This window comes from Typopeltis vanoorti, chromosome 7 (assembly GCF_054136105.1).
Source record: "Typopeltis vanoorti isolate ZY-2024b chromosome 7, IOZ_Tvanoo_1.0, whole genome shotgun sequence".
In the NCBI taxonomy this organism is placed as follows: domain Eukaryota; kingdom Metazoa; phylum Arthropoda; class Arachnida; order Uropygi; family Thelyphonidae; genus Typopeltis; species Typopeltis vanoorti.
This window is the reverse complement of record NC_143555.1, coordinates 122,997,636-123,017,935: the sequence shown is the minus strand read 5'-3', so window position 1 is coordinate 123,017,935 and position 20,300 is coordinate 122,997,636. Positions and strand designations below refer to the sequence as shown.

The 20,300-nt window shown below is 38.4% G+C and overlaps 1 protein-coding gene across 4 annotated transcripts in view; it reads left to right on the top strand.

Annotated features, from left to right (window-relative positions):
• The window catches only part of LOC150105013 (sushi, von Willebrand factor type A, EGF and pentraxin domain-containing protein 1-like), a 344,216-nt gene that overhangs the window by 180,829 nt on the left and 143,087 nt on the right, over positions 1-20,300 (top strand). For all 4 annotated transcript variants that reach the window (XM_090396105.1, XM_090396104.1, XM_090396106.1 and 1 more), the window contains one exon: positions 7,037-7,261. In XM_090396105.1, coding sequence (XP_090252231.1) covers positions 7,037-7,261 — 225 coding nt within the window. The remainder of the gene's footprint in view (positions 1-7,036; positions 7,262-20,300) is intronic.

The following is a 20,300-nucleotide window of genomic DNA, read 5'->3' as shown; positions in this document are numbered from 1 at the left end:
CATGAGCAGTACAAGGCTCAAGCTAGGAAGGTTACCAACATAGTAAGAAAAGCTAAATCAGATTATGAGAAGACCTTAGCCAATGAGATCAAGGGTAATCCCAAAGAGTTCTTCTGCTATGTGGCAAGTAAAAGGAAGAATGACTTTGGAAGGATAACTTTAGTGGGTGCTGATGGTATCGAGGTGACAAAATCAGATGTAATAGTTAAGTTACTGAGTGATCACTTTTCAAAAATCTATCACCCAAGTGAGGATATCTCTGTACCTGTAGCAATAACTAATGTGAGAATTGAAGCTAAGAAATCAGAGGTATTTAATATATTACAAAATTTAAATGCAAACACTGCTGTAGGTTTAGATGGAATATCAGCTTGGGTGTTGCGTGAATGTGCAGAGGAATGTAAGAGTGGTTGACAGACCTCTCTTACTTGGATATTTAACTTAAGTTTGAACTCTGGTATGGTCCCTAGGGAGTGGAAGTTAGGCAAAGTGGTTCCTTTGCATAAGGGTGGCTCTAAAACTGCAGTAGTTAATTACAGACCAATCACCATCTCAGGAGTAGTGGTAAAAGTATTGGAAAAGTTGGTTAAAGACAAAATTCAAGAATGGGTGGATCAGGATATGATACTCTATGGAGGCCAACATGGTTTTGTTAAAGGTAGATCCTGCCTTAGCAATCTATTAACTTTTCATAATAGAAAAGTTAATAGATTGTCTGTGTTGGACAAAGGAACTGGCTACACAGTGGTACTTCTGGATTATTCTTAAGTTAAATATCCAACTAAGGCTTTTGACAGGTTACCTCATGGAACACTGTTATGCAAATTGGAGCAGATGGGAATGGATACTAAATTGGTGATATGGATAGGAGAATGGCTCAGGGAGAGATACCAGAAGGTGATGTATGGAGGAGCTGAGTCCAGGATGAGGCAGGTGACCAGTGGTGTACCTCAGGGCTCTGTGCTTGGGCCCTTGTTGTTTAATTTGTATATAAATGATATAGGAAATGGCTTAAAGGGAGATATTCAGTTGTTTACTGATGATGCAAAGTTTGGTAGCGCAATAAAAAATCAAGCTGATGTTGAAAGTTTGCAGGATGATTTAAATAAGCTGGTAGAATGGGCAAAAGGTAATGGAAGTCAGTTCAATGTGGAAAAGTGTAAAGTAATGCATTTTGGGATTAAAAGATTACCAGCTGTGCACTACATTGACGGAACAGTACTCCAAGAGATTGATGAGGCTAGGGACTTAGGGGTTTTGATAGATAGGGAGATGAAGTTCAGGGGGCACATTGCTAAGGTGTCCAAGATTGCATATAGAATTACTTGGTTGTTGAGGAACACACTAACATCCAGAGATAAAGAGGTTATTATTCCCCTTTATAAAGCATTGATACTTCCACATTTTGATTACTGTGCTCAGGTCTGGTCACCTGGATTCCTTGGAGATGAGGAGGCTGTGGAGAGGGTTCAGAGAAGAGTGATTAAGTTGGTGAGTGATGTAAAAAATGCTCCCTACATTGATAGATTGAGAGCTTGTGGATTGCAGAGGTTGGTTGATAGGCGGAGAAGAGGGGATATGATAGAAACATTTAAATTACTGAAAGGTTTTTATAGGATCGATGCAGGGGAAATGTTTCAGCTGTGTGATAGTGATGGAAGAACAAGAGTTCATCCCTGGAAATTAAAGAAGAGTGTAGTTAACAAGGGTGTGAGAACAAGGTTTTTTGCCTGGAGGGTGGTGAATGAGTGGAATCATTGCCTGACTTAGTTGTGAGCTCTTCATCTGTAAATGAATTCAAGAAGAGATATGACAGATATTGTTTTGCTAGTTTTGGTCTCCCACGATGAGTCTACTGACTCCATGGAGATACCCATAAAAATAATAATAATAATTTAGAACATGTAAATCAAATGACAATAGACTACTAAAATCATTATATATATATTTAAAAAAAAAAAACTCAGGTGACCAGATCTCGACATAGTAGTCCAGATGTGACTGTATCAAACCTTACAAAAGTGGCTAAAAAGGTATTTAGCCACTTTTGCAATATGCCCTTAAAACTTCAGCTCCCTAAGACTAGCACCCTCCAAATCCCTAGCTTCTATTTCCTGAGCTTTTCTCCATCAGTGTGGTAAACAGCTGGTAATATTTTCATCCCAAAATTAAAAGATTACCTTACACTTTGTTTTCAATGTTTTCAAGCTCTCTACATCTTTAACTATTGCTCAGTCTCATATTTCATCATCAAACAATATAATTTCCTTACAAACTAAACAGTGGCCTGAGTATAAAGCCCTGTGGAATACCACTAATCACATGCCATCTGCATTGTTTCTCCCATAAACTGTCAGCTACCCTCTTATCTATGTCAATAGTTTTATATCTGCACCCCTCCAAATTTTGTGAGTTCTGTGCACTATCTCATCTCAAACAGTCCAAAACATATTCCACAATATTTTTCTTGGAATTTGCCAAGTCATTTGAAAGTATTCCACACTTATGGTTGTTATGTAAACTCAAGAGATGGGCATGTAAAATAAGTTTTGGATGTGGATAATGGTTGACTGACAGAAATCAGGGTAATGTATGAAAGTGCAAAGTCTAATAGAAACAGTACTACAGGGTTGAGCTATTTAATTTTTATATTAATGATTGAGATTGGTCTGGATAGTAACATACAGTTATTTATTAATCACGATGATGCATGATTAATAAATATCCCAGGCATATGTTAGGGGGGTGATGAGACAGTTCTGATAAAGAATCCTAGCAGACTAATCTGAACAAACTGGTTCTGTGGACAACTAGCAAAGAATGTTAATATTTATAAGCACACCGTTATGTGTTTTGAACTGAGGTCATTGCAAGTAGAATATAACAACTGGCTAGAAGTGGTCAATGAAGCTGGAGATCTGTTGCATTTAATTTAGGGATCACATTATTAAGTCATCACATCAGATAACTGCAATGTTGAAGAGAACACTAACTGTGGGAATAATAAGTTGTTTGTCTTATTTACAATGCTTTGATAAAAGCACATATTCATTATTTCACTAAGATATGGTCACCTTAATTCAGAGGAGATGATATACAATTGAAAACATCCAGCAGAGGGTAGCCAAGATGACAGTATTGTAAGGCGATATTACAGTACTGGCCAAAGAAATTTTACAGCTCATAGCAAAAAGAATAGAACTTGAAACTAAGGCAGCTTCCAGGATAATTCCTGGAGGAAGTACATGAGGTCCAGGTTGTTCTTATGGTATGATGAATGTGTGGAATAGACTACCAGTGGATGTAGTGAGTGTATCTTTGAATCCAGGTGAAGTACATCAATCTAACATTGCAGTTGCCAATGTTAGATTGATGTAAGAAATTGAGATAGATGGACCAGAGGTACTCAGAGTAAGGAAAATCAACATGAAAGTAGCAATGGTATTGGATGATGTGTTGGTCTGCATGTTACTTGAATATGTAAGAGAACTGGCAATAACTCTTACCAAGCTGCTTAATTTAAGTCTCAGCTCAGGCAAAGTTCCAAGGGAGTGGAAAGAGGGCAAGGTAGTTCCATTATATAATGGTGGTTCAAAGACTGAAGTAGCAAATTACAAACTGGTTAGTATCTCAGGAGTAGTGGTTAAGGTATTTAAAATAGTTTGGTTAATGGTAGAAATCAGGAATGAATGGATAAGAATGATACTCTATGGTGGGTGGCATGACTTTGTGAGGGGTAGGGTAAGGGGAAATAGCTACACCACATACTGCTGGACTTTTGCAAAATTACATGACAGAATAGTGCATGGAAAACTATTACATAAGTTGGAGGAAATGGATATGAAGCTGGTGATATGGATAGAGGAAAGGGGGAATGGCTGACAGACACCAGAGTAGTATATGGTGGAGTAAAATACAGCATAGTGAGGGGTTACTAGCAGAGTGCCTCTGTACTAGGGCCACTGTGGTTTAATTTGTATATTAATGATATAGGAATGTTTTAAGGTAAGTATACAGTTGTTTGCTGATCTAAAACTGAAAAGGGCAGTAGTTAAAATAGTTAAGGTGATGCAGAGATTCTGTGGGATGATTTAAATTGGCAGTAGGTAAAGAATAATGGTTATCAGTTTGATGTGGCAAAATATAAGATTGTGCACCTAGAGATGAAAAGATATACAGGTAATCCTTGTATAATGCGGATGTTAGGTTCCACAAAAATGTCGCGTTATATAAATCGCATTATGTGAGACTCGGATCACATACATAAAATAGGATTAGGTTCCGAAATCGTTTTTTTTTTTTTTTTTTTTTTTTTTTTAAGATTATATAAGCAATGACATATCCAACAAAAATATATTTTTATTTAATTCAGGTAATTCATGTAAGTTAAGAAAACAAATGAATTATGAAACAAATACATAGTATAAAATTATAAAAAATTATAAATTATACGTAAACTTCATTGCACAGGTTACGTACAATTTATAATTTTTTATAATTTCCATTGTGTATTTGTTTCATAGTTTATAAGTGTTTTAAGCAAACTAAAATAAAGTGTATATTTTAATCATCATCACTGTCTTTAAAACTAACATTTCGTAGATGTTCTTTATTTACGATTGGCCAGACATCATCATCACTTGAAATCTCTTTGACATCATTAGTATAATTCTCTTTGCATACTTCGGCTGCTTTAGTTATCAAGTAGTCAGAAATAAGACTTTGCTTACCACTATGCTGCAATTTTTTATTAAGTTCATAATACGGAGCTAAACATCCAATTGTCTCATGAATTTTCTGGAGCACTCCATTGAGAGATCATTATACATAAAATAACTTTCTTGCCAAGTCCAATCCTGCTAATTTCTTTAAACTGAATTCTTTAACGGATTCATCATAATCAGAATCTTCGGCAGAACTTTCCCCGCCATTTGGTTCGACATCATCTATTACTTGTACCAGTTCCTCCTCATTTAAATCTATTTCCCATCAATTAATTCATTAATTTTGTTTTCAACCATATCGCAAAAGCGCTCTAAGTGGCCATAACTATAAAAATATTTTTTTAATAAAAAATCAATACATATTGTATTGTAACTCACCAGAAAATAAAGTGCTCAGCTTGAGATTAACACACTTATGATTTTTAATGTGCTTTCCTGGCAGAAAACGAAGACAATTTTCAACAATAAATACTTTATATGGTAAACAATTGACATACATGCATGCTAAAGAGTATATCCACCTATTTTAAAATTTGCTACTTATAACTACATACGTGATACAGGCAGATGCAAATTTAACGAAGATAAAATTTGATTTTTAAGTAGCGCATTGAAAAATATATAAAAAGATAAAGGGTTACTACAGTTTGTAGGCTGTCTCATATCGAAACCACGTTGTATAAGTACCGCATTCAACAAGGGTTACTACAATTTGTAGACCACATTATATCGAAACCGCGTTGTATAAGTACCGCGTTATATGAGGGTTACCTGTATATACTGTGTATTAACATCGACTTACTGGATTGCAGAAAAGTGATGAAGCCAGGGATTTGGGAGTGATAATGGACATAGATGAAGTTGGAGGATATATTGTAAATTTGGCAAAATAGCTGAAAAGATTACCTGGATGTTGAAGAACACATTGACAAGTAGAGATAAGGTTATTATTATTATTCCTCTTTTTAAGGTTATTATATGGCCATCATCTTGACTACTGTGGACAGATTTGGTCACGTAACCTGAGTTTCTTGGAGATAAGTAGGTGGTGGAGATGATCGAGAACAGAGTGACTAAGATGGTGACAGGTTTGTGGAATGTGATGTGTATTAAAAGTGTGTGTGTGTGTGTGTGTGTGTGTGTGTGTGTGTGTGTGTGTGCGCGTGCGTGCGTGCGTGCGTGCGTGCGTGTGTGTGTGTTGCAAAATTTAGTTGAGAAGAAGAAAAGAAGTGATATGATAGAAACTTACAAATTACTAACATTGATGCAAAAGAAATTTTTCAATATGGGATGAGGGGTCACACCTGGAAGTTGAGTAAGAATATAGTTAGTGAAGTTGTGAGGACTATATTTTTTGCTTGGAGAGTGATGGATGACCAAATGTAGTTGAGTGCTCTGATAGTGAATAACTTTAAGGAGAGGTATGGTTGTTATTGTGTGAATAACATTTACTGTGGGCCTCTTGCAATGGGGTGTTCTGATTTCATGGAGATGCCCATAATTTGGTGTGGCTAAGAGATCCAAAACAAAATCTCTACTTTTTCTAGAACAGATGTAGGTTATAAAGAATACAAGGAGGAAGACTTCCAAAGAATGAAGCCAAAATGGTGCAAAAGAATCAAATCCTTCAAAGCTTTCCATCATCTGCAAATAACTGAATCCCCCTGTAATCCACTGACAATGCCATTGATATAAAGGTTAAACAAATATAGGTCCCAGTACTGAGCCCTGTGGGACCTCACCCTACAGAACTCTCTGATACCTGCCAGACAGCTAGCGTAAATTTAATAAATGAAGTAGAATGAAATGAAAAAATAATGAAGTAGGGTAGATTTGGAATTTGTGTAAAGTAAGCATTTGGTCAAGAGGGAAATAATATCCATAATGGCAGAAAACCAAGCAAATTTTTTGAGGCTAGAATAGTCTTGCCAGTGAAGACTGGGAGTGAAAGAACCTGAGAAGAGCTTTTATCTTGTTTAAGGATCTAAGTATTATTATTATTAATTAATTATAGGTGGAGTAATAGCCACCTATCAGTATGGAATAACATTATGGAACTAATGTTATTCCATACTGATTTTCTGATGCTACCACTGGCATAATGAAACAACTAAATTTATCAGTCACCAAAATGACTTGCAGTATTAAGCTGTTTTAATCAAATTTCATGGTTGATCACCACATTAAAAGATGTAAGATTATTTCTTCATAATGTTTTTAGAACTTGATGTACTGTATTAATGTTTTGCTATTATGCTAATAATAAATAGTATTCATATTGGAGTAATAGCCACCTATATATTTACTATTAGAGACACCTCCTTTACATCTGAATTGTCAAGATGAGATCATTTATGCAAAAGATGGAAAATCTCAAGTTGCAAAGCCCAAGTTTTACTCATCAGATGGTAGACCATTAAAAGTGAAATGTTTATTAGAAGGAGAATTAGCTATAGGAAAGTACAATAATCACTGTGAAATTACAGACCCAGAAATTAGAAGCAACACAAGTTGCAGTTATATAATTACAGTTAAAGGTAAGAATTATTTCAGATATTACTTTGGAATAAAGACAATTCACTTAAATTCATTGTTGATTTTACTCCTTGGTTACTGTGAATTAAATTATAATAATAAATTATAAAATTATATTATAAAAATATAATATAATATAATCTACCCTATATATATAAAATGATAAGCCTTTTTATGTCACGTCTGTATGTCATGTTTTTTGAAACGTTTTGAAACTCAGGGGCTACCCCGAGTGTCGAGTCTTCAAAATTCGAGTCATCAGAGTTCAAGGAGGACCTGCCTACCAGTCTGGAACTCAGGGAGTTGGGTGCTGTAAGCACCAGGGCGGCGAACCCCCCTTTTGAGTCTTCAAAATTCGAGTCATCAGAATTCAAGGAGAACCGGCCTACCAGTCCGGAACTCGGGGAGGGGGGGGGGGGGTGTGATCACCATAGGCACAGGGAGGGAAGAGCCCCCCTTTTGAAGACTCGAGACTCGGGCTACCCTGAGTGTCAAGTCTTCAAAATTCGAGTCATCAGAATGGAGAACTGACCTACCAGTCCGGAACACTGGATGCCGTAGATGCCAGGGGGTATAACCCCCCCCCCTAGTATAACATAATATAATAAATAAAAATATAAAAATAAATTATAAAATTATAATAATAATATAAAGATTAAATTATAATAATTTATATACTGTGGGTTGGTGGATGATTCAGCATTTTATTATGTTTGCCTGCCTTTCTAACTCATCTGATAAAAGTCACTGTATTCTTTAATGCAAAGGATGTAAGTTAAATCCTGTGTAAGGCATGGATGTTCATAAAAGCCTTCTATGGACAAACTCATGAGATTTAACTTGGAAAAGAAAAAAAAATCCTCAGCTGAACACAACTGCATTCACCCCACCTTCTTAGCAATGGTTACAATTCCAGTATAATTAACAAATTACTGAATCTCTCTCTCTCTCCCTCTCTCTTTCTTCCCCCACGAACCATAGTTCCAAAAGCATACAGCTATTGATATTCCCTCTATTCTGGGCATATCTCTGGAAGAAACAAGCTGAACATAATCTCTATGCTATTTTAAAATCCCACATTAGTTGCTCTTTTCGATTCTTCCAGAGAATTTCCTTCTCTGGTCCAGGTTTGTGTATTGCAAAGGTCCTTGCATCGGCAAGCTGATGTATTATGGACAAAGAAGAAACTACCTGCCCAGATGATCAAAAAATACATCTGCCATCACAGTTGATGTCATCAGCCTCCATATACAAGTAGCCCAGTTGTGAAGATACTTCATGCATAAGCATTGTTTACTTAATTTGGGTATAGGATTAAAGTAAGAATATAATTTGTTATCTATTATACACTTATACACAGTAAATCAGATCTGTCAAACCATGCTGTGGGTGCTACTTGCAGAATAAAATAGAGTAAAATCACTATACTTCATTGCAGTTTTAAACATGATATACTTTGGAATCTATAGCTGCTCTTAAAGCTAACTTGAGTATTACATAAAACTCCCTTGATTTGAGAACCTGATTTTATGTCCTCTCCACCCAACAACCAAGACTAGCATGCACACACACACACAGGAATTCCTGCCCTGAACTTCAGGCTCTGTCTGATAATCAGTTCCTTTGTGATACTATGCCACAGTCTTTACAGTATCTCAAATAAAACACAGATGAAACATTGACTTAAACAAATATGAAGTTTCATTTGGGATTTCCATTAAACCACACTATAGCTATTACCACATTATAGCTATTGTTGAAGCATGTCAACTGAGAATAGGTCTCAACTCCTAAATAGTATCCCCTAGTGGACTAAATTGGCTGGTATTATCATTAGTGATTTAATGTGCTTACATTCACAACACACTTAGGAATGCATTCCACTCACCATGCAAAAGAATCTTCTCCTCACACCCTCCTTATACAGTATCCAAGGATTATTATTATTATTTATATGGGTACTGTAGGGAGCCAAAAGACTCATTGCAGGAGACCCACTCTATCCATTAACACAATACCTATCCTACATCTCCTTAAACCTATTCATTGTTGGGGCACTCATGCCCACCTCTGGCATTCCATTCCACTCATTCACCACTCTCCAAGTAAACAACCCAACTTCCACATCCTTAACCACACTCTTAGAAAACTTCAAAGTGTGTCCCCTTGTTTTCCCCCTATTTTCCACATATTGAAAAATTTCTTTTGTGTCAATCTTATAGAATCCCTTTAGTAACTTATAAGTTTCTATCATATTGAGCACGTGGCGGTGAATTTGAGCTGTGCAGAAGAAAGTGATTTTTAATCGGTGAATAGTCCGCTTTTCCCCCCGTTTTTCTACATTTTTGAGTGCTAAATTGTTTCTCTGAATACGAGTGTACTTCAGTGGTTGTTTTTTGGAAGTTAGTTGCTGTCGCGATATAATATATTTTGGTACTGTCGGAATCGAACGCGTAACGGTGGAAGACAAAACGAAGCTAAGTTACTGTATTTAGTTATATTTCATTTTATTTAATTATATTTAGTACTTAAATGTTCTGATGTTTGTACTTTTTTCTCCTCTTATTTATTAATTGAATAATTATTAAAGATTATGCTACTCGGCAGTAAGGAATGATGGTGGATTCAGCAGCAGTCACAAGTGGCGTAACGCCAAGTCCTCCGCCATTTAAGAACTCAATTATTAGCAATATCATAAGGAACTTTGTTCTCGGGAATTACATATGTGGCTTGTTAAAGAGAGTGGAGAGCGTATGTGCGCAAAATGCAGGCAGTTGGAGGAAATAAGTACATTAGATATATCGATATCCGACTTTGTTGCTCCAGGAACGGGGAATGAATGTAGGAAGACAAGTAGTGTGATAGGAGAGAATGAGAAAATAATAGTTGATAGTGTGGAAGGTGTGAGTGACTGTGAAAGTTTAGGAGATGGTTTTGTTTGGGAGAGTGAATTTAGATTAAGAGTGACTGACCTGCAGAGGGAGATAGATGAGTTGAAAGAGGAGGTGGAATGTCTTGTGAATGAGAGCAGAAGTATGAAAGATAAGATTAGGAGAATGGAAGAGATAAATGCAAGGCAAATCAGAGTAGGAGAGAGAGAGAATTTAGGGAGTATGAGTGAGAGGTATGGGGGTGCTAGAAGAGGAGAGAATGGAAACAGTAGAAGAGAGGGAATGAGAGAGAGGTATGGGAATGCTAGCAGACGAGAGGATGGAAACAGTAGGAGAGATGGAATGAGAGAGAGAGAGAGAGAGATATGGAAGTGCTAGAAGAGGAGAGAATGGAAACGGTAGGAGAGATGGAATGAGAGAGAGGTATGGGAATGCTAGAAGACGAGAGGATGGAAACAGTAGTAGGAGAGACAGAATGAGAGAGAGATATGGAAGTGCTAGAAGTGGAGAAAATGGAAACAGTAGGAGAGAGGGAATGAGAGAGATGTATGGGAGTGCTAGAAGAGGAGAGAGTGGAAACAGTAGAAGAGAGAGGTATGGGAATGAAAGAAGAGGAGAGAATGGAAACAATAGGAGCGAGGGAATGGTAAGAGGTATAATGTATGGCGACTCAATGATCCGTGGTGTTCAAGATAGGATGCGTGAGGAGTGTTTGCTAGGAAGAACAATAGAAAGGGTGGCTATGGCAATTAAGAGAGGTGAAAGGGTGGATGAGATGATTGTGATGGTAGGAACGAATAACTTGAGTGGTAATGTAAGTCGGGCAGCGAGAGATATGAGATTTTTGCTTGAGACTGTACGGAAGAAGACAGAGAGAGGAAAAATAGTGTGCGTGTTGCCTAGGTATGATAATGATGAGCTGAGCAGAAGAGCGGTGATATTGAATGGCATAATAGTGAGAATGTGTGACAAGAGAGGACTGGTATATGTGGATGCTTGGAGTGTGTTTGAGGAAAGAGAGGAATTGTATGCGAGAGACCGTTTACATTTGAATGAGGAAGGATGTAGGCATCTGGAGAGATTGCTGTTCTGAACGAGTCAGTGTGTCCCAGGGAGGATGATAGCAGGGGTGGCCTCTTGTGGGAATGGATACTTGGGAGACTGGGAGACAATGTCAGGTAACACTGAGCCCAGTGGAGTCTAGAAGGGATAATGCTGGGTATAGAAACAATGGCATTTATATGCTTTATACTAATGCCAGGAGTATCCGGAATAAGGGAGAGGAATTGGTGGCGCAGATAGCATCAGATTGGCCAAAAATTATTGCGATCACTGAGACGTGGTTGACAGAAGAGGATATAATAACAGGAATAGAAGTCGCTGGATACAGCATTTTTCGGCAGGATAGGAGTGGGAAGCGTGGTGGTGGGGTACTGCTTATGATAAGTGATGACCAATGTATACTAAGAGTGGAGGCTTTGGAAGGAAGTGAGACAAATGATTTTGAGAGCGTATGGTGTGAGGTAGAGGTAGGCAAGACAGGATATTTAGTGGGGTGTTGCTACTGACCCAGGAGCACAGAGGATAGGGGCCAGGAGATGTTTAGACAGCTAAGTTTGGCAAGTGCAAGAAGAATGATTGTTATGGGATATTTTAACTTCAGTAGTATAAATTGGAGAGAGGAAGATGCATGTAGCAATAGGGGAATGGAATTTCTAGAATTCTTGAGGGACAAATGTCTTAGGCAACATGTAACAGAGGGAACAAGAGGTTCAAAAGTTTTGGATTTGGTTATAGCATCAGAAGAGTTGATAATAACTGAGTTGACGTCTCTCCCACCAGTTGGAGAGAGTGACCATATGGTGTTGACTTGGAAAATGAATAGACATCCAGGAGTATCAAAGAGACGGGAACTTATGTGGAATTATAAGGCAGGTGATTATAATAGTCTTAGACGTCAACTTCGGGAAGTTTCATGGAGGGAGGAATTAGAAGGCCGGGATATCACTAGTGCATGGGAAATTGTGAAAGAATATTTGTTATCAGCAATGGTAAGTTGTATACCACGAGTGAAGAAGAGGACGCAATTTGGAGTAAAGTGGATTGCATGCAAAAAAGAGGCTATGGAAGAGATATAAGGAGACAGGTGAAGAGATGCATGAGGAATATAAGACACAGGCCAGAAGAGTGACTAGTGTGGTAAGGAAAGCGAAACTGGAATATGAGAGGAGATTGGCCCTAAGATCCAAAGAAAATCCTAGGGAATTTTTTAGCTATGTGGCCAGTAGGAGAAATGACTGTGGAAGAATGATATTGTGGGATAAAAATGGGAATAGAGTGACTGATGCAGAGGACATAGTGGAATTGTTCAATGAACACTTTATTGGAGTATTTCATCCTAGAGGAGTCAGTTTTAATGCTAGAGGGATAGGACTGGTTCGAGGTCTGGAGGTACAGGAGGAGAGTGTGTTTCAGATACTGAGTACTCTGGATGTCAGTAAAGCTGTGGGGCTGGATGGTATTTCACCACGAGTTTTGAGAGAATGTGCTAGGGAATTGACAGTGCCTTTAACGTGGCTTTTCAATGAAAGTCTGGCTTTGGCAAAGGTGCCCAGGGAATGGAAGGAAGGTAAGATAGTGCCATTGCATAAGGGTGGTAACAGACTTGAAGTGTCTAATTATAGGCCAGTCTGTGTGTCATCAGTAGTTGTTAAGATCTTGGAGAAAGTAGTGAGGGACCGTATACAGCATTGGGCAGATGAGGGTAATGTTATCTGTGAGAATCAACATGGATTTGTGAAAGGACGCTCTTGTTTTAGCAATATGCTAGCCTTTTATAATAAAGTGAGAAGAACATTAGATGAGGGAAAGGCATATACTGCAATTTTCTTAGACTTGGCGAAGGCATTTGACAGGGTGCCACATGATAAGCTGATATTTAAGTTGCAGCACATGGGTCTGGATGTCAGATTGGTCAACTGGATTCAGGATTGGCTGTCTGATAGGTATCAGAGAGTTGTGTATGGTGGAGCAGTTTCCAGGAGGCAGAGGGTTACAAGTGGGGTCCCACAGGGCTCAGTACTAGGACCTATATTGTTTAACCTTTATATCAATGACATAGCCAGTGGATTGCAGGGGGATATTCAGTTGTTTGCGGATGATGCGAAGCTGGGAAGGATTATTAGTAATAGTGCAGACGTGGTAGCCCTGCAAGAGGATTTAAATAAGCTAGATAGATGGGCAAATGAATGGGGGTGTCAGTTTAATGCAGCAAAATGTAAGATCTTGAGGTTTGGGAAACATCGATGCGATGCTGCATACTCTATGGGAGGAGTGATACTGGAGGAAGTAGGGGAGACAAGAGATCTGGGGTTGATGATTGATAGAAACTTGAAGTTTAGGGAACATATTGCAAAGGTGGTGAAGGTAACACAGAGGATTGCTGCTATTATGAGAAGGACACTGACCTACAGAGATAAGAGGGTTATCATTCCATTGTATAAGTCTCTGATCAGACCACACTTGGACTATTGTTCTCAGATTTGGTCCGCAGGATTTGAAGGGGATAAATTAACTGTGGAAAGGATACAAAGATGGTTTCAGGACTGTACAAGGATAGTTATGAGGATTGGCTGAGAGAATATGGACTGCAGAGTTTGGTGGATAGAAGAAGGAGAGGTGATATGATTGAGACTTTTAAACTGTTGAGAGGTGGTTACAGTGTTGACACTGGGGAGTTCTTTTGCTTGGTTGAACAGCGGGAAGGAGTGATGACAAGAGGCCATCCCTGGAAGTTACGAAAGGAAACTGTGAGCAAGAGGGTAAGGAGTGGTTTCTTTGTGTGGAGGGTGGTTGAGCCGTGGAATGCATTGCCTGATGGAGTGGTGGGAACGAGAACGGTCAGTAAGTTTAAAGAGTGGTATGATAGACACTGTGTTTCTCAGGGGGGGATCTCCCCTCGATGAGTCTTGACAGACTTTATGTCTTAGGAAGGACCTCCCTCGATGAGTCTTTTGACTCCTTGGAGGCCTGAATAATAATAATAATAATCTCCTCTTCTTCACTTGTCAGCTAAACTCTACAATCCCCCACACCCTCAATCTATCCTCATAGGGAACATTCCATAAACCTGTCACCAACTTGGTCATTTGTCTCTGAATCCTCTCCATCACCTCCTGATCCCCAAGAATTGCAGGTGACCAAATCTGTGCACAGTAGTCAACATGTGACTGAATCATAGCCTTATAAAGATGGACAATAACCGCCCTATCTTTACTTGTCAGTGTGTTCTTCAGCATTCAAGTAATCCTCTGAACTGTTTTGCCAACTCTTGCAATATGTCCTCTGACATACTGAAAGAGTTGCAACATCTGAATTTCAAATCTTTGTCCACCATCACCCCCAGATTCTTAGCCTCATCAATTTCCTGTAAACCAGTACCATTAATATGATAAGAAATATATAATCTTTTCATTTCGAAGTGCATTACTTTACCTTTTACAACGTTGAATTCACAACCATTGTCCTTTTCCCACACTGCCAATTTATTTAAATCATCCTGCAAGATATCTACATCACCTTTATCAACTATTGCCTACCGAGTTTTGCTTCATTGGCAAACAACTGAATATCCCCTTTCAAATCTTCTACTATATCATTAATGTGCAAATTAAAGAGTAGTGGTCCTGGTACAGAGCCCAGGGGGCTCTCCAGTAGTCACTCTCATTTGTCTTGATTTCACTCCACCACCATACACCACCCTCTGATGCCTGTCTATCAGCCCCCCCCCCCCCAATTGTTGCTACCAGCCTCATATCCGTTCACATTTGGTCCAACATATATAATAGTTTTTCCATTGGTATTCTGTCAAATGTCTTAGCAAAGTCCACAGTATCATGGTGTAGCCATTTCTTTTATCCAATTCTGCTGTCACCTTATTATAAAATGTGAATAAATTACTGAGGAAGGACCTACCTTTTACAAAACCATGCTGACCCCTGTTGAGTATCATATTCCTATTCACCTTCCTGAGTTTTACTTTTAATTAAATTTTAATTAAATTTACTTTAATTAAACTTTAACCAACTTTAACAATACTTTAACCAACACTCCAGAGATACTAATTGGTTTGTAATTTGCTACTTTTGTCTTGGAGCCACCTTTATGTATTGGAACTATCTTACTTTTTCACTCCTTTGGAACCTTGCTAGAGCTTAGACTGGAGGGGACTAGGCTTATGAGAGTATTGGACTTAGGCATAGGATTAAAAGAGCTATTCATAACCAAAGTGGCCATAGTGTCTCCGAGTGGCCAAAGTGACCATACAGTATTGACTTGGGATATTGTAAAACTTGAGGAATATTCTGTCAAAAAGGGCTATTTGTGGAACTACAAGCCAAGTGATTATGACAAACTCAGGAGGAAGCTTAAATCTGTAAGACACTGCAAAGGAAGGATATTAGTTGTGCATGGGAGATAGTTAAGGAACATCTAGAGGAAGCAGTATTAAATTGTATACCTAACTTATGGAGGGGCGTTTAATCAGGTAGGAGCTAAAGGGATGAGTAATATCATTAAGCATGAGCTTCAGAAGAAGAAAATGCTGTGGAGGGTATATAAGGGGAAAGTAAACTCATGAACATTACATGGCTCAGCATGGTAAAAAAAGCAAAATCAGATTTACGAGAAGAATCTAGCCAAGCAGACCAAAGAAGATCATAGGAAATCAAAAGGAGTTCTTTGGTTATGTGACAAATAAGAGGAAGAATGACTATGGAAGATTATCCTTAATGAGTACTGATGGTGACAAGATGTCAGAAGCAGATAAAATAGTTGAGTTACTAAGTGAACTTTGTAAAGGTATATCATTCAAGTAAGGTTACTGCTGTAGCATATGTGACAGATACTGATGTGAGAAGAAAGCTGGATGAATTGGAGGTTCTTAGGATATTGCAGAATCCCAATGTAAACACAGCTGTGGGATTAGATGAGATATCAGCTCAGGTTTTGTGAGAATGTGCAAGGGAACTGGCAATGCCTCTAACTAGGCTCTTTAATTTAAGTCTCAGCTGTGGTAGAGTTCCAAGGGAGTGGAAAGAAGGCAAAATAATAGACCAATCAGTATCTCAGGCATTATGGTAAATGTATTGGAAAAATTGGTCAAAAAGAGAATTCAAGAATAGATGGATAAGAATATGATACTATATTAGGTTCAACGTGGCTTTGTGAAGGATCGGTCATGTGTTAGCGATTTACTAACTTTTTATAATAGAGTGACAGCTGAGATGGATAAAAGAAATGGCTATACGATGATTCTGCTGGATTTTGCAAAGGCATTTGACAAAATACCACATGGAATCTGTTATGCAAATTAGAACAAATGGGGATGGATATGACACTAGTTATGCAGATAAGAGAGTGGCTGCTGGACAGATATCAAAAAGTGGTATATGGATGAGCAGAATCCAGGCAAAAGCTGGTGATTAGCAGTATGCTGCAAGGTTCAGTGCTAGGACCACTACTGCTTAATTTGTATGCAGATAATATAGGAAATATTCAGTTGTTTGCTGATGATGCAAAATTAAGTAGAGTAATAATGAATCAAGGGAATATAGAGAGCTTGTGGGATGATTTAAATAGGCTGTCAGTATACTTTTGCAAAGTGATCACTTAGTAACTAAGTTATTTCTTCTGCTTTTGTCACTTCCCTATCATCATCACATACGGCAAAAGATAATGAGTGTAGTTTAATCTGGAGAAATGTAAAGTGCATTTTGAGATAAATAGATTATAAACTGTGTACCACATTGATAGAACTGTACTCCAGGAAATACATGAAGTTAGAGAATTAGAGGTGGTGGAAGACACAGTTAAAGTTTAGAAAACATATTGCTAAGGTTGCTAAAGTAGTTCATAAGATTACTTGGCTGTTTAAGCACATACTAACAAGTAGAGATAAGGACGTTATTATTCCTCTTTATAAAGCCATGATATGCCCACTACTGGATTAATTACTGTGCTCAAGTCTGGTCTCCTGGCTTTCTTGGGATAGGAAGAAATGGAGTAGATTCAAAGGTGAGCAACCAAGATGGTGAGTGATCTGCGGAATGTTTCCTATGAGGATAGATTGAGGGTGTGTAGATTTGAGAAATCAGTTGATTGGAATAAAAAAGAGGGGATATAATAGAAACATTTAAGTCACTTAAAGGATTTTATAGGATTGATGCAGGGGAAATGTTTCAGTACCTTGGGTAGAGGGGGGCCAGAACAAGAGGTTATCCCCAGAAGTTGAATAAATGTGTGGGTTTTTTGCTTGCAGAGCTTTAATTGAGTAGAATGGATGGCCAGATTCAATTGTGAATGCTTTGTCTGTTAATGGGTTCAAGGAAAGGTATAGTAGATTGTGTGGATAGTTTGGGTCTCCTTGTTTCTTTGGACTTTATGGAAGTGTTCGTACAATAATAATAATTAAACAACTTTGTGAGAGGCACTGCCAGTTCACTTGCACATTGTCATAGCACTCGATCTGATATGCTGTCCAGGCACACTGCTGTATTCACATTGATATTTTTCAATATACTGAGTACCTCCAGTTCATCTACCTCAATGCTCACATCAGTCTCTGTCACCTCAGTGACTGCAAATTCACCACCTGGATGATATACTCTTGCAAAGTGATCACTTAATAACTGAGCTATTTCTTCTGCTTCTGTCACTTTCCTACCATCATCACCAAGTAAAGTTATCTTTTTATAATCATCCTTTCCTTACTTGCTATGTAATGAAAAAACTCTTTTAGATTTACTTTGGCCTGCTTAGCTAATTATAATAATTTTTTACTAAATAATTTAAGGAAATTACAATGTCAACTAGGATTACATTAAAATAAATTTTAATATACTTCAATATTTCGGTAACGTCACGTTGCCATTTTCAAGAAACTTAAAAACAAGACACACGTGCATGCACGCACAACAAACAGTAAGTGAGGAAGAAGCAGGAAGCTATTATGTCTCCTAAAGTCCTGATGGTGCCCCCTAGCGGGCAATGTTGGTATTCTTGGGCGATTGGGCTGAAGGTCTTCTGATGTAGGTTTCCCAAATTTGAGGCACTCTCATGCAGCCAAATTTGTTGAGGTTTGGATTGTTTCTTAGGGCCGAAGCTGATTCCATGAAAAGCCTTTCATATTTGTATTTACTACGGTGTATTATCGTGACTTTTTTCCACCATATTCTATGGCAGGTATCCAGCGCATGGTCAGCAAGACCAGAGTGGCTGTATTGGTGAAACCGGAGGTAGTCCCTGTGTTCTGAAATTCTAATATTTGCTGTCCTGTCTGTTTGGCAAAAGTAGGACAGCTTACAGCTGCAAAGGACCTGGTATACACCAGGTAGGGGGGGGGGTCTTTAGTAGAGCGGATAAGGGATGCCAATTTTTTATATGGTCTGTAACAAGAAGTTTAAGTCATGTTTTTTTAGGATTTTTGTAATTTTTTCCGAGGTGCCTCGGATATAGGGTATGGTGATGGATTTAGAGTAAGGGGAGGGGGGGGTTGTGGTTTACTGGTTTCAATATTTTTTGGATTTTTGGGGGTGGTTGCCATTGGCTGAGAAAGTGTTGAGAATGTGGTTTAGTTCTGTGGTTAGGGCATTGTCATTTGAACAGATAAGTTTAGCCCTGTTGTGTTGTGTCTTAATGACTTCCATATTGTTGCGAGGAGGGGTGGTGGGATTGTTGGTGAATGTATCTGCCTGTATGGGTGGGTTTTCTATAGACTGAGAAAACCAAGGTTCCATCAGGCTGGCAGGTGACTAGTGTGTCTAAGAAAGGAAGGCAGTTGTTTTTTTTTCTTCTTCCAAGGTGAATTTGATTCTGGGGTGTTGGTTGTTTAAGTGTGTTAGGATGGAGAGGAGTGCATAAGAGCCATGTGGCCAAATAGCGAACACATCATCAACATAGTGAAGCCAAATGGTTGTTTTTTGTGGGGCAGAGTTTAAGGCTTTCTCTTCAAAGAAACCTCAACAAATTTGGCTGCATGAGACTGCCTCAAATTTGGGAAACCTACATCAGAAGACCTTCAGCCCAATCGCCCAAGAATACCAACATTGCCTGCTAGGGAGCACCTTCAGGACTTTAGGAGAAATAATAGCTTCCTGCTTCTTCCTCACTTACTGTTTGTTGTGCCTGCATGCACATGTCTTGTTCTTAAGTTTCTTGAAAATGGCAACGTGACGTTGCTGAAATATTGAAGTATATTAAAATTTATTTTAATGTATATCCTACTCGACGTTGTAATTTCTTTAAATTATTTAGTAAAAAATGCATAACCAACGTCTAAGCCTTTCCACAAGAGTTACGATAATCCATGGAGATGATATCGCACGTAAAGCACGCCATTACGGTAAAATGAAGTTAAAGCTATCAAGACAACTGAATCGTCTCACCTTCCTAAAACGCTGCCAGGATATCCAACCAGGTAATTCCTAACTATGTGAAATTCAAGCACCGTTTCTCTTCGCAAAAGGCTCTTCGTATTTATAACCGGGCCAGCCAAGCCTTGCTCAGGGAACAAATCGCCAAGACCCACCGTTTCCTGAATGATGCTAACTTAGCTATCCAGGCACTTGAAGATGATCTTTCAAGCACCTTGAGCCATGAAATTTGGTCTATTTTATACGACATCTCGTACACTGCAGCGGAGAAAGAATTTAAAAAAGTACAAGATCGACACATCAAAAAATTTGAAAATTCAAAAAAGAACTTGATCTCGAAACCACAACTTCCTACTGAAACGGTAGTCAACCTTTTGTCATTTAGTATGAAACCTGAAGCACTCAATGCCCTCGGATGTGGCCACAACTTCGCCATTGCACCCAGAAGAATACCTGCTGAAGATATTATGATACGAATTGAATGTGGGATACAACACCTTCCAAACCACATCGCCAATGATATTAGACTGGATGTGGCTTGTGTTCTAACCAAAGCCAAACCACGAAAAGCCAACATGCTCAGTAAGGAAATTAAATCTCTACTACAATTAAAGAAAAACAAGAAAATAATAATTACCAAAGCTGATAAAGGGAACGCCACAGTATTGCTTAACCAAAAGGATTACACAGGTAAGCTGAAAGCTCTATTGTTAGATCAG